This window comes from Lipotes vexillifer, unplaced genomic scaffold (genome assembly GCF_000442215.2).
Source record: "Lipotes vexillifer unplaced genomic scaffold, Lipotes_vexillifer_v1.1 scaffold1761, whole genome shotgun sequence".
NCBI lineage: Eukaryota > Metazoa > Chordata > Mammalia > Artiodactyla > Lipotidae > Lipotes > Lipotes vexillifer.
This window is the reverse complement of record NW_006777503.1, coordinates 188,462-203,650: the sequence shown is the minus strand read 5'-3', so window position 1 is coordinate 203,650 and position 15,189 is coordinate 188,462. Positions and strand designations below refer to the sequence as shown.

Here is a 15,189-nt window from a genome sequence, read left to right as displayed (position 1 = left end):
CCCCCCCCCCCCCCCCCGCCCAACTCCAGTGGCGAGAAAGTGAACTTAGATCATTGTCAGGATCAAAAACTGAAGTTAGTTCTTATCCTTGAGGTAAAAAGTTTTCCAGAGAGCTCGGGAACTGCTCGCAGGCAGCGCAGTGTGGATAAGAGCCCATGGCCTTAGCCCAGCGCCTTTGGCGGGTGCCCAGAGGGGGCCGCCAGTCCAGGAGGTGGCCGCCAGTCCGGGAGGTGGCCTGTGGAAGGTGACGATTAAAGACAGGCTGTCCCAGCCTCAAAGCCACTCCCCGGTCTGGCTGTTTGGAACGTCAGTTTACTGGCACACCAGCTTTGTGCTTTGTCAGATTTAGGTTCAGAGAACGTTAGAGTTTGCTGGTAAGATTTGGTAGGAGGATGATGAGGATAGAATGTAAATTTGCAAAATCTATCCGCACAACTGACTTGATTTCACGTAGTGCGTGTGAGTTATGAAGAATAAGCGTGATGAAAATAGTTTGAAATATAAAGTAATGCTTTCTTCAGCGAAGCATTGTAACTTTCCCTTTATGCGAAAGAGGGCGTTCAAAATACTGTAATTGAACTTGGTAATTATCCTACTGAGTCTTTATTTTCGGTCATTTGGGTTTTAATCGCATCAGAAAGAATTTTAATGACATTCTGCGTGGCTGCTAATTGGTAAAAGAAACTAGTCAGGAACATAAGCTTTTAATCATTTACCCTGATTTCAGCTTTCATTTTAACCTAATAAAGGAAAGGGAAAAAATCAGTGTGATTACCTGGCCTGTATCTTAAATCTGAAAAGGAAGAAAATTTTCACTTAAAAGTTTCTTAATTTGAGAGTCAACCTTTTCCTCACACTTTCTGAAAATGTTGGCCCTTTGATGCTGATTAAAACTTGTTGTGATTTTAACATTTTAATAGCCAGGATTGAGATTGTCATAGGGGGCATTTAAAAATCTCACCACACTGTAAAGTTTTAACAAGTGGCTGTGCAATGCAGTGTCTTCAGTCTCCAGTAGAGCGCAGCTCTCGTTTTCTCTCTAGATAATCTGATGAGTGTTATGTAGCAGTTTGAGTTTAAGCACAGAGCTGTCTCAGGCACGGTTCCCTGCTCTAACCAGCAAGATTTCTGTTGTTCACAGGTGCTGTGAGCGATGTGGAGATGCAGGAACACTATGATGAATTTTTTGAGGTGAGCTGTTGGCTGAAACCCGCTGACCTGTTGTCCGCCCTTTGTATCCGGGCTTACGACTTTTCTCCGTTAGTGGCAATGCCTGGGCGTGAGTTACGTGCGGTCGCCCCTCTGCCTGTGTGCGGCCCTCACGGCACTGTCGCCCCTTCAGGAGGTTTTCACGGAGATGGAGGAGAAGTACGGGGAGGTGGAGGAGATGAACGTCTGCGACAACCTCGGGGACCACCTCGTCGGGAACGTGTACGTCAAGGTAGGCGCGAGGGGCCGGCGGGGCTGAGGAAGCGCGAGCGCCCTCGGCCGCTGCCCGCGGACCCCCCCGTGCTCGGCCCTGCCCGTGAGCTCGATGCGCTCGACCGCCCTCGGTGGCTGCGGCTCGGGCCCGGTGGCCGGCCTGCGGGTGCCGGGAAGACGCGGGGAGGGGCAGCCGGCTTATGCGTTTGGTGTCTTCTCCCCCCGCCGCCCCTTTGTTTAAAATAAGACTTCCGTTGCCCGCATGAATCATGACGTGTTCTTTTAACCAGCTGAATCTGAAAACCATGGCAACATACGGCCCGAGCTTGGACCGTAGCAAAATTAACTGCTAAATGAAGGGCGGGCTGGTTCTTAAATTGCTGTCCGACATTATCCCACCCGGATTACTCTACCTGTGAGCGGGCGACGCATAGTTGAGTCAGTAGTTGAAGACATTTGTCGCCGAGGTGTGGACGGCAGCGTTTTGGCCTTTTCAGTTTCGCCGTGAAGAGGATGCGGAAAAGGCCGTGATTGACCTGAACAACCGCTGGTTTAATGGCCAGCCCATCCACGCTGAGCTCTCCCCTGTGACCGACTTCAGAGAAGCCTGCTGCCGCCAGTACGAGATGGGGTAGGTGTGTGCAGGCCCCAGGGGCGCCCTGGGCGGGTGGGGGCGCACCGCATGACCCCATCTGTTCTCCCGCAGGGAGTGCACGCGGGGAGGCTTCTGCAACTTCATGCACCTGAAGCCCATCTCTCGGGAGCTGCGGCGGGAGTTGTACGGGCGCCGCCGTAAGAAGTGAGTACTCGAGTGAACCGTGACCGTTTTGTAACCGAGTTTTCAAGTAAAGCTTGGTCTTCGCGTCATTTCTCTTTAAAAGGCACTGCTTAGAATGTAGTGCGTATCTTAAAATACAACGTGTACTCTTTGAAAGATATTTTCCACGCACACACGGCTTTCTCCTTGTCAGGTCGAGATCAAACCTTAATAACTGAGGGAACCGTTAAGCTGGTGACCACTAAAATTAGGTTTCTTTACACGGTGTTTGTTCTCAGATATCTGGACTTCCTTTATGTGCTGCCTATTTCCATTGGGGTTTCTTGGTTTTTATTGGCTTGGGCAGGTTTCTTTGGCTGGGGGCGGGGGCACCGCCCTGTGGACCACTGACAGTTGGGCACCGTTACGTGTCTGGTCCTGTTGCTTAAGTGCAGGCGGTCATGTCACCAAGCAGAGAAAAGGCCAAGGTGTCAGTTCTGACAAGGTTCTCCTCAGATCACTGAGTTCTGACCCCAGAGGGATCCTCGTCCCTCTCCTGTCAGACAAATACTTGGAAATGCAGACCTTATTGGTGATTGTTTCATTGTCAACAAAAAGAAGCGTAGGAGGAAAAGAACCCTGGCCTCCCCTCACCCACGGTAGGCCCGACGGACACCGTCGCTGAGCTGCGTACGTGTCGGGGCGGCGGCCTGACTGGGACGGGACCTGAAACTGGGGTCAGATGTGGAGTGAGGGGTGTGTATGTCCCGTTCACTCTGGATTCGGGTTTCCCCTGACCGTTTGAGCTGGTGCCACGGGAGGATATGATAGAGAAGATGTCATAGCTCTTCAGTCTTCAGGTGCCCCTTTTTATCCCTGACACTTAACGTCTGAGACGAGGGCACATCTTACAGCTCCAGCTTGTGGCTTAATTGGCAGCGTTTTTCTCTTTTGTTGGCCTCATCGGCGCGATGAGCTGCAGTGTTCAGACGTGTCAGTCCGCGTCCTGTATGTTGCGTGCTGCGGTGTGGGTGCCACGATGTCTTTTCCTGTCCTTGCTTGCAGGCATAGGTCGCGGTCCCGCTCTCGGGAGCGTCGCTCTCGGTCTAGAGACCGTGGCCGCGGCGGCGGCGGCGGTGGCGGCGGGGGACGGGAACGCGACAGGAGGCGGTCGAGGGACCGAGAGAGGTCTGGGCGATTCTGAGCCGTGCACTTCTTGCTGCGTGTCTGCTGGGAAGTGTCGTCCGTCGTTGGTTGACCGAGCCAGTTCATAATGGGAGTTTTTTTTTAAAAAACAACAAAAAAAACAAAGATGGGTTTCTGAATAAAATTTGTAGTGATACAGAATTCCTGTGTGACTGATTTCTTGTGCCAAGTCTTTGTTTCCAGTCTCCTCCTTTACAGACCTGCACGTACATCATCAGCCCTTGAGGTGAAGGTATTACATCAGTCACTTCACGTATAAATGATACACCTACCAGTTAAGGGAAAATTCATGTGCGAAAAAGGCCTGTTTCCTGCGATGTGCATGTTAACAGGTAATCCAGTGTTTCTTTTCCGAAGCTGTGAGCAGACTGGAGTGGAAGCCCCGCCCTGCAGACTGCGCTGGCGTCTGTAGGAACCTTGATCTCTCGAGCAGGCGCAGTCCGTGGAGCTGCGGTGTTGGCTTCTTAGCCGTGAGCTTCTAGTTTTGCTGCAAGGGCTGCCTTGTGTCCTGAGACACGGGCATGCGCTCAGGCCCTCGCGTTTCTGTTTCACCGACTGATGGCTGCGTCGTAAACCACTAAGGGACGGGAGCACAAGCTCTGTGATCACATCTGCCTCGGCAGAACCTTCCTGTCTGGTGTCACCTTCCCAGGCCGTCTTCGTCATGGCAACGCAGGGCAGTGTGACTCGGGGCAGCCGTGGAGTTGTGTCCCGGTTCCTGCTGTGGCTGCACCTCGGCTGAGAGCACAGAGATTCTCTTAAGAGAACGTCTTACCCAAAGGCAAACCGAAACACGGTTCCAGGTGACCAGCACACGGCACTGCGTGGCATCCCCGTGTTTCCTCAAGACAGCCCCAAGCACAGTTGCCCGCAGGCGTCCGACCCTATTACCCGTTGCTGGGAGGTGTGGCTGATGAGTGCGGGGAGACACACTACTTTCCTGGCCAGTTTGTTTCACGGAAGTCAACTTTCATCTGGTGAATTATAAAAAGTGATTTAGCGATTATGTTAGTTTTGTTCAGGTGTGCTGTCTTGAAGTTTTGGGTTTTTTTGTTTTTTTGCAGCAGTAGGCGGATGATTTTGGATAAAGTGGCACTGGGAGTCGGTGGTCTAAGAAGTCATGTTTAAGTCAGTTTCATACTCGCGAGAGTCAGCACCAGTGCTTCAGATTTTCTGCCTAAGTTTCGTCAGAGTGTGGAGACGACTAAGTCATTCCCACCGCATCTGAAGGGGCGACGTGACAGAATGTTTCATTTGTATTTCTTAACTTCGATCAGAGTCACCTTCTCCTGTGAAAGTCTCTAGTTTCAAAAGTAAATGAAGATCCCTGGTGGTCCAGTGGTGAAGAATCCACCTTCCAACGCGGGGGACTCGGGTTCGAGCCCTGTTCGGGGAACTAAGATCCCACGTGCCACGGGGCACCTAAGCCCGCGTGCCATAACTACTGAGCTCACGTGCCTCAACGAGAGAGCCCTGTGCCACAACTACAGAACCCACACGCCACAGTGAAAGATCCCACATGTGGCAACTAAGACCTGTTGCAGCCAAAAATAAGTAGACTTTTTTTTTTTTTTTTTTTTTTTTATTAATCACTTACAACTACGATTTCCTCGGTTAAGTAAAATTTTGTTCCTTGGGAAATTTGACTTATGTTCACCTCTAATATGAAGAACAGGATGTATAGGTTATTAAAATAAATTTTCATAATGAATAGCAGTCAGTCTTCAAAAGTCTTCAGAAGTAAGGCACAAACACATCACAAACACATCACAAGGTTGGGATTTATGATGTCACTTTTTATATTGATCCAAGTCAGCCTCACTGGCTCCACAGCTCCTTTTCAGAACTTCAGAGAATGCCTTCTCTTTCTTCTCCATGATGGCAACATTCTTAGTTCTCACCCCTAAGTCTTTCCTTGTGTTACTTAGTCAAGCAGAACATTTCGGGTTATTTTGACTCTATTCTCTCTTACCCCACCCTCAGAGCACATTTTATTCTACCTCTCATATTTTTTGAACTGATCCTTTCTTTTTCATCCCTGTCATCACTATATAATTTCATCATTTTTTTTTTTTTTTTTTTTTTTTTAAGTGTCTTGAAACTTTGTCACCAAAGTCAGAAAGGGGAGCTTACAAAGTAAAGGGAAAGGAACCCTGCCGCCCCGTGGCAGGTCTGGAGTGAAAGGCCGTTGAGGGCAGTTTGGGCCTGAAGCTGCCCTGTGTTGCCACTGGTTTGGGCATGCTTGGACCTACCCACGTCACCAAGGAGCAGCTCAGTAGATAAGCCCAAGTAAAGGTGGTAGCACCCAGGTCCAAGGGGATTTTTATTTTATAAAAATGGGGGGGAGCTTCCCTGGCGGTGCAGTGGTTCACACTCCGCCTGCCAGTGCAGGGGACATGGGTTTGAGCCGTGGTCCGGGAAGATCCCACGTGCTGCAGAGCAGCTAAGTGCACCACAACTACTGAGCCTGCGCTCCAGAGCCCACGAGCCACAACTACTGAGCCCGCGTGCCTAGAGCCTGTGCTCCGCAACAAGAGAAGCCACCACAATGAGAAGCCCGCGCACCACAGCGAAGAGTAGCCCCCACTCGCCACAACTAGAGGAAGCCTGCGCGCAGCTTTCCCAAAGACCCAACGCAGCAAAAATAAGTAAATAAATAAATTTATTTTTTTAAAAAAGCCACTTGAAATAATTGATTTGTAATGAGGAAGGGCCCAAATATTACTGCAGAAGTTTCCTGTCCTGAATATTACACGATGTATATTAAGACTGAAACCAAATAGAGAATAGCTGCTGAAACAAACTCTTTAAATACAGTATCAACACATTTAATTCAACAGTTGTGTTGAATTACTTCAGTTAACTTTTACAGCCTTTGTTTTTTTGCTTGCTGTTTTGACACGTATAGCAAGCTTACCCTGTGCATGTGTGTATATGTAATAGTTGAAAATCATTTTAAATATTTCAAAACATTGGCGTTTGAGGTCACCACCACTATTGATTGGAGAAAACTCACTTCCTTTGAACAAGATAGTATTGGAGAAAGGGTTGCTGGTGTGGTCATTGCAGTATCACTTTTTCCCTTCTCAGTTCAGGAGTCCTTATTTACCAAAAGGGGTTGAAAGAGCAAATGATTTTTCTTTTTTTTAAAAAAAAAAAGTCTATTCAGGGGCTTCCCTGGTGGCGCAGTGGTTGGAAGTCCGCCTGCCGATGCAGGGGACGCGGATTCGTGTCCCGGTCTGGAGCGGCTGGGCCTGTGGGCCACGGCCGCTGAGCCTGCGCGTCCGGAGCCTGTGCTCCGCAACGGGAGAGGCCACAGCGGTGAGAGGCCTGCGTGCCACACACACACGCACAAAAGTATTCAAAACACAGAAAACACTGGTGTTATAAATGTGCTTCTAGAGCCTTTGTAATGGAAAGTCAGGCTGGGGTCTTGGCAGTCAAGAGTGTCACATGGGACTCAGCGTGGCTGACCCTAGTGAGGTTGGCTTTGTTTAGTCCAGTGGTTCCCAGTCTTGGGGGTTTTCAGACCATTTAGAATTTCCCAAAGAAACAACATAGGATTGTGGTCAATATAAGATTCTCAACTTCTGGTTTGCTAAGTGGGACTTTTTTAATTGCTCTCATCAGATTTCAGCCATCATTTGCTGAAAGAGCATTTCAGTTTTTTTAAACATACTCAAAAGTAGAGAAATGGTGGTGAAGCCCCAGGTACTTAAACCTGTGTACGTAAAATGTTTGCATCCCTGAAATGTAAGGACTTTTCCATGCTGCCACCTCAGGAAAGCACAGCCCGGAATAAGCTTGGCTTCAACCATGGTGCCTTGCCTTTCCTTTTGTAACTCCTAGGGTTGGGGTGTAGCGGCACCGTCCATCAGGGTGTGGCGGCCTGTGTGTGTGTGTGTGTGTGTGTGTGTGTGCACGCACGCTTGTGCACCAGCCAAAAGTGAGCAAGGTGGAATAAATGCCTTGTTGGCACTTGGCATTTTCGGCTGGCATTTCAGGGCAAAAATGAGGCAAAGCTCTACACTTGAGAGAAGGGTGCTCAACCGGAAGAGGCGCCTCAGAAGACCAGGTGCTCCGAGAACTCTTGGGTCCGGCCACGCAACTTGGGAAGAGGGCTGGGGTCTGTCTAGGGGCACGGGGATTAGGTTCTCCGAGGGCTTTGGAAGTGGCAACAGGAACTAGCCCTGGAGGCTGAATTCCTTTCCCTGTCCATCCAGACACAGGCCGCATGGAACAAAGCAGGGAGAGAAGGCACCTGGTTGGATCAGGCTTTTTATTCCAGTTGATCTGCATAACCTTTTGAGAGATAGGAGGGAACAGCTCTAGAAATCAGGTACATTGAGCAGGTTGTCCCAGTGCAAGTAACAGCAGATACGATGAGCTAGTTCCATCAACAAAAATAAAGGATGTATTGGCTGTGTTGACCCAAAACACATAAGTTATTTCTCCAGCAAAGATGGGCCTTTTCAGCATAAGCAGAGAATCCAACTGGGGTCTGGAGCCGTGAGGAGCCGTGTGCCAGTCCCCGCGCCGCTCCAGCTCAGTTCTCTGCCTGCCCCACCCCGTAGGGGTTTGCATCGCCTCAGCTTCTCCACGCGTCATGTTCGGGAGCAAGGACACCTTCCCCCAGGACACCCAGCGCCTGGCGTCTCATTGACCCAAATCGGTACTGCTTATAGCTTCCAGACTCTAAATATGAAATGAGTACGGTACTGATAAAATCTCCAAGACATGGGACACACACACACACAAAACTACAGGGGAGTCTCAGTTCTGAATGTGGATGCAAAAGTCCTAAATACAGGCAAACAGAATCTAGCAGCATATTAAATATGCCACAGCTAAGTGGGACTTATTCTAGGAATTAAGGATGAATGATAACAAATATTTAATTTGTTCTATTTAACTTTTCTTAGGAGACTCCCAATCACATTTGTGTTGTACCTCTTAGCCGGCTCCATAATTGTCATATTTTTAATGAGCTGCGTGATACCTACCGCACAATACTTAGAGAACTGTTATGAGGTGAACCCCCTAGTAGGTCCTGCCCAGTCAAAGTAGCTGCACCGGCCAGCGCCCAGACCAGCCTCCCAGCCGCAAAGCACCTCCCTCCTCAAGAAAACGACCATCTCAACATGTGTGGCCATCGTCTTGTTTCGTTTTGGTTTTATTATCTTAAACGCTCTACATAGATAGACCTAGAGATTATCATACAAAGTGAAGTAAGACAGAGAAAGACAAATATCATAGGCTATCACTTGTATGTGGGATCTAAGAAACTGATACAAATGAACTTATTTACAAAACAGAAATAGACTCACATAGAAAACAAACTATGGTTACCAAAGAGGAAGAGGGTGGGGGGGGTGGATACATTGGGAGTTTGGGATTAACAGATACAAAATATATAAAATACATAATCAGTCAGACTTCCTGGTGGCGCAGTGGGGAAGAATCCTGCCAATGCAGGGGACATGGGTTTGAGCCCTGGTCCAGGAAGATCCCACATGCCGTGGAGCAGCTAAGTCTGTGCACCACAACTGCTGAGCCTGTGCTCTAGAGCCCGCGATCCACAACTGCTGAGCCCTCGTGCCACAACTACTGAAGCCTCCGTACCTAGAGCCCATGCTCCGAAACAAGATAAGCCACTGCAATGAGAAGCCCACACACCATAATGAAGAGTAGCCCCCGCTTGCTGCAACTAGAGAAAGCCTGCATGCGTCAGTGAAGACCCAACGCAGCCAAAAATAAAATTAATTTTTAAACATCAAAAAAAAAAAATAGATAACCAACAAAGACACTGTATAGCACAGGGAACTGTATTCGATACAATAACCTATGATGGAAAAGAATCTGAAAAAGAATATATATACATATAACTGAATCACTTTGCTGTACAGCAGAATTTAACACAACATAGTAAATCAACTACACTTCAATAAAAACAAAACTAAAAATCTAGGGGGCGGGAGGATTTGGGAGATCGGGATGGACGTATATGCAATATTGGTTCTATGTATAAAATAACTAATGAGAACCTACTGTATAGCGCAGGGAACTCTACCCAGTGCTCTGTGGTGACTTAAATGAGAAAGAAATCCAAAAAAGAGGGGATATATGTATGCGTATAGCTGATTCAGTTTACAGTAGAAACTAACACTACTGTAAAGCAACTCTACTCCAATAATAATTAAAAAAATCTACCTAGGCTTCACAAACATTACAGTTTTGCCTGTTTTTGAATTTTATATAAATGGAATCACTGCGTATGGCCTTGCCTTGCTTTGACTCAGCTTGTCTGCAACGTTCAATATGTTTTTGGACGCCGCTGACTTGAAATTGCAGCTCGAGGCATATGAATCGAGTAGTTAATACCTGTTACTGGCACAGCTGACCAGCTGGAGGAACAGAAGAGGAAGGGGGGGTGGCCAGTGGGGACGCGTCCCCTGAGGCAGGAGTGAGCTTGGACGTGCCTGGATCAGGAAAGACCGGCACTAGGCTGTGCTGTGGAAGCGCGGGGCCCTCATCCCCCCTCACCCCACGTGTCGGCCGAGGGCCAGCTGCTCTGACTCCCAGCACCATCATCTTCCCTGGGGCGGCTGGTGGGGCAGCGCAGAAAGGGAGGAAAACCCCTTGCCGGCTCTTCAACTCTGATCAGAGAGACGCATGAACTTCCTTCCACACTTCGTGGGTCAAAGCAAGTCACAAGGCCACTCAGCACTGCAGTGGGAGGGGCGCCAGAGGGAGGGGTCCTGGGATGCTGGGTGGACAGCAGCATCCTCCAAAGTGCATTCAAGGCACAGCACACAGGAAAGAGAGTCAGGGCGACATGGTACAGGGCCTCGTGAGTTCGGGAAGGACCTGGAGCTCGTCCTGAGTGGTGGGAAGGGTTTGAGCACGAGGATCATACGTTCTGATTCACGTTTCTGAAGCAGTGTCTCACCACAGGGCGCTGGAAGGGGACCAGAGTGGAAGCTACTGCGGTGGTCCAGGCAGGCGGGCAGGGCAGCTCGGACCGTGGCAGGTGTTGGGGGCCGTTGAGTCTGGGACAGATGGTCTCCGTCCCCTTTGTCTTCCAGCTCTTCCAGTGGCTGCAGTGGCAGGTCGGCAGGTCCCTGGCTTCACCTGGCACGTCCCCAGTGGACGGATGAGGTTGGTGCCTTTTCGTGCCATTGGCCATTTGCGTGTCCCTGTGAAACACCTGCTCAAGTCTCTGCCCATTTTAAAATCAAGTCGTTTGTCTTTTTCCCGCGTATTTCTAGGAGTTCTTTACACAGTCTGAGTCCTTTGTTGAAGGTTGCAAATATCTATCCCGGTCTAGGGCTTCCTTTTCCCTCTCAGTGGTGGGATGAACGCATGTCCTCCCATGTAACTAGTCCAGTTCAGCAGTATGTCTTCTGTGGACAGTGCTTTCTGGGTCCTGTTTAACACATCGTTGCTCCCGAGTTCCTGCTGGTATTCTGCCTCGCCATAAGCTTATTGTCTTAGCGTGCACAGTTAGGGTACACGCAGGATTGCTCTCTCATTGTTTTGTGTGTATGGTGTAGGGGCGCTTGTTTTTCTACAGGGTTAGCCCATCGTTCCAGCAACTTTTATTGTGGAAAGAGCCACAACCTTCCCTGCAGAGCTGAGGGGGCCTCTGTTGAATCAGGTGACCACACATGTAGATGGGTCCGTTTCCAGCTTCTCCAGTCCCGTGTACCTGCTCGTGCCTCACATATAGTCAGAATGAAGGAGAGCCCATAGGACCTGCTGGTGGTCAGATGTGGTCAGAGAGAAGGTTCCAGGTCGCCTCCCCGGGCTTTAACCTCAGCAGATTTTTTTTTTTTTCTTTATCAATTTCATTACTGATAAAGCTGACTGGAGAACACGAATGTGGGTTTTAAGGCCCGTAGAACTTGTGTACTACCCCCTCCATCCATGGTTTGACCTTGGGACAGCCCACCTGAGGGACGGCCTGTGTCCACAGGACATGCACAGTCTCCAGGATGCTGCCAGTGCCAACCTGGGGAGGGGACAGGAGAGTTGGTCCCCGGGGTTCGCACCTTTTAAACATCAGTGTCTTGCAGTCGGGAGAGAACGGACAAGTCAAGGGCCTCCTCCGAGCAGACCACCACTCTCGTCTCCTGGGAGGAGGCGGCCCTGTGATGGGTGCTGCCTCCTTGTGGAAGCACAGCACTGAGCTAGAGGGGCGTCACTCCCCACCCAGGACTCCTCAGAGCTCTCTCCCAGCTCCCTGGGCGGAGGTGGGTGGGGTCCAGAGTGGGCTGGGGAGGACTCATCCCTCAAGGCTGCCCTCCGTCTCGCACAGGCCATGTCCCCAGTACCCCTACCCCTCCTGTTCCACGCATGGGCGGTTGGCTTCATCCCAAGAAAGTTTCGAACAGGTGAGAACCGTGCAGTAATCAACTCAAGGGCCGCCCTGAGGTCAAGGCTGAAACTTCACTCCCTGAGCATCTGTCTCCCCTGAGCCTCGGTCCCATTGACCAGAGAGGCTTCCCAGCACCTGTGCAGGAGACTGAATGAGAACAAAGCCAGCAATCTGAAACTTCGGGAACTGAGAAAGTGTAACCCTCCTCCCACCTCAAATCCCTAAGAGAGGGTAGTCCAAAGCCGCAATCACCTTCCCCCATAAAGTTCAAAGACATTGAAGCTCAAGGTCTCTTCCTCCTATGGCATCTTATGTAATGGAAGCTTCTCAACCAAACAGTCCTGAGGCCACCAGTTGGCTGCCTTCCCTTGCACCTGTTCCAGGAAGCAGGACGGGCCTGAACACCCAGCCTTGCAAGTCCACGTGGCCCGTCAGGAGAGCTCCCTGCCCGGGACGTAAGAGCTGCACCCGTCCCTGGTGGCGGGTTCCTGGTGGCCGGATGACTCACGTGGATGGCACAGTATGGGTCTCGGGGGAACCTACCATGCCCGCCCCCCCGCCCCCGCTTGGGACTTACTGTTACAGTGAGCTCAGGAGCTCTCACCTCCGAAACGGGGCCCCCATCTCAGGACAGACTGTGACCTTTTGCTCAGAAGATGCCAGGTTCATCCAGGTGAACTTGGCTCGCTCCCAGCTGGAGCTTCCTTGGCGAGCGTGTTCAAACCTTACACAGCAGAGCCTTAAACTCAGAAAATCCCCACCTGCATCTGGTGAACAAACATTCAGGCACCTGCTTCAAATCCCAGGTCTTTTTATTTCTTTTTTAACAACTTGAATCAAATGAAATTGCCATTTTTTGGTAGGTTAAAAATGGTCAAACATCAGCAGTTTCATGTGGGTCAACCTAACATATCCCCAGGTTGGGTTGATTTTGCCATTGCAAGACGGGCAAGAAAAGCAGAGGGGCAGGCGTCCGACTGCCTGGGTCGAATCCTGGTTCTGCTCCCCTTTAGTTGCAGACCTTGGGCAAGTCACCCAACCTCTTCTCCTAGGATAGTTATGAAGATTCCATTAGTTAAAGTTAGGTAAAGTTCCTCGAACAGTGAGTGGCACGTACATAGTAAGTGCTCAAGCAGGGTTAGTTGTTGTTATTAGTGGTAACACTATTCGTAGCGGAAGGTAGGCATGGTGGTATGGAGAAAGACAAGCAGAGGAATAACCAGGAACCCCAACAGGCTTGTTTTACAAGGTGAGGACTTGACAGGTGGTGTAAGAAGTTACTGAGTACAGGCCTATATGGGAAAAGAATCTAAAAAAGAGTGGACATATGATTCACTTTGCTGTACATCTGAAACTAACGCAACAATGTAAATCAACTATACTCCAATATAGTTGTACTTTAAATATAAATATATATATAAATATAAATAAATATAAATAAATAAAAATGTTCACAAAGCAGTTACTAAGTACAAAACATACTCTGAAATTGACAAAACATCATTCATGGGCTAGAAAGTTTATTCCCCAAATCAAAAAGAATAAAATACTTAGCAAAAAATTAAACAAGGAAGTACCAGATTTGTACACTGAAAATTACAAAAAAAGTGGCAAAGAAATGAAAGAAAAACTCGATAAGTGGAAAGTTATCCTTTGTTCACAGATTGGAAGGTTTAATGTTGTTAAGATGGCAAGTACTCCCCCCAAACTATCTACAGATTCAATTCAGTCCCTCTCACAATCCTAACAGCCTCTTTGTGCAGATGGAAAAGCTGATCCTAAATTTTATGGAATTGCAAGGAAATCCAAATAGCCAAGGCAATCTTGAAAAAGAAGAACGAAGTTGGAAGACTTGTACTTCCTGATTTCAAAAGTTAGTACAAAGTTACAGTAATGAAAATGGTGTGGTACTGGCATAAGGATGGATGTATAGATCAACGAAATATTTAGAATTGAGGGTCCGTAAGTAAACCCTAACATCTATGGTCAATTGCTTTTGACAAGAGTGTCAAGACCAGTCAATGGGGAAAGAATCATCTCTTTAACAAAGAGATAATCCCTGCACCACCAGGGAAACCCAAGCATTTATTTTTATTGTTAAAATAGATATGGCCTAAAGTTCATAAATCGAGAAAAAGAAATACTGGATATCGTCTACATTATGATGATGAATACCATTTTAAAAATGGCCAGGGCTTCCCTGGTGGCACAGTGGCTAAGAATCTGCCTACCAATGCAGGGGACTTGGGTTCGTGCCCTGGTCCAGGAAGATCCCACATGCCGCGGAGCAACTAAGCCCGTGCGCCTGTGCTCTAGAGCCCGCGAGCTACAACAGCTGAGCCCGTGTGCCACAACTGCTGAAGCCCACGCACCTAGAGCCTGCGCTCCACAACAAGAGAAGCCACCGCAATGAGAAGCCTGCGTGCTGCAACGAAGAGTAGCCCCCGCTCGCCACAACTAGAGAAAGTCCACGCACAGCAACGAAGACCCAATGCAGCCAAAAATAAATAAATAAATAAAATAAAATGAAATGAAAATGGCCAAATAAATTTTCTCTGAGACCTGGAACTGGGGGTGGAAAGAGACTCCAGTTTTATTGGCGTCTAGTTGATTTACATTGTTGTGTAACCATTTACATTGTTGTGTTCTACCATTAGCAGTTCTCCTGCGTTTGCTTTGTCACCCTGTGGATGAGAACCATTTCCTCCTGCTGCCCTGTAACTGGAGGGGCCAGCCGGCCATCTGCCACCCAGACACACCTCCCCAGGAGAGTTCACACGTCCCTCATCTGCCTCAATCTCCTGCCTCCTCCTGAGCTGCAAGCCCTTTTGCTGGCCACTAGGGCCCTTGGGTGCAGGGACAGCAAACTCCTCCACAGCAGACATTTATTTTTTCACAGTTCTGGAAGTCCAAGATCAGGTTGTTGCAGGACTGGTTTCTCTCTCCTTGGTTTGTAGGTGACCGCTTTCTCCCCGTGTCCTCATGTGGTCTCCCCTCTGTGTGAGTGCATCCCTGGTGTCTCTTCCTCGTCTTATAAGGACACCAGTCAGATTGGGTTCCAGCCTGCTATGGACTGAATATTTGTGCCCCCGTCCCCCAACCAAAAAAACCCCAATGTGGCAGTATTTGGAGGTGGGGCCTTTGTGAGGTGATGAGGTCGTGAAGGTGGAGCCCTTGTGATGGGGTTAGTGCCCTTATAAGAAGAGACACAAGTGAGCTTGCCCCCTGCTCCTTCCCCCAACGTCTACAAGCCAGGAAGAGAGGCCTCACCAGGCTGATCTTGCGCTTCTAGTCTCCAGAACCATGAGAAATAAATGTTTGTTGTTTAAGTAGGGCCTAGAGCCCCTACTCTTGTTAAAGAAAATTATTCTGGGCTTCCCTGGTGGCGCAGTGGTTGAGAGTCCGCCTGCCAATGCAGGGGATGCGG

General features: G+C 49.1%; 1 protein-coding gene across 3 annotated transcripts in view; it reads left to right on the top strand.

Annotated features, from left to right (window-relative positions):
* The window catches only part of U2AF1 (U2 small nuclear RNA auxiliary factor 1), a 9,301-nt gene extending 5,780 nt beyond the window's left edge, over positions 1 to 3,521 (top strand). For all 3 annotated transcript variants that reach the window (XM_007451130.1, XM_007451129.1, XM_007451131.1), the window contains 5 exons: positions 1,142 to 1,191; positions 1,343 to 1,441; positions 1,920 to 2,053; positions 2,129 to 2,221; positions 3,245 to 3,521. In XM_007451130.1, coding sequence (XP_007451192.1) covers positions 1,162 to 1,191; positions 1,343 to 1,441; positions 1,920 to 2,053; positions 2,129 to 2,221; positions 3,245 to 3,383 — 495 coding nt within the window. In that variant the 5' untranslated portion in view covers positions 1,142 to 1,161 and the 3' untranslated portion in view covers positions 3,384 to 3,521. The remainder of the gene's footprint in view (positions 1 to 1,141; positions 1,192 to 1,342; positions 1,442 to 1,919; positions 2,054 to 2,128; positions 2,222 to 3,244) is intronic.
* Positions 3,522 to 15,189: the final 11,668 nt, after the last annotated feature.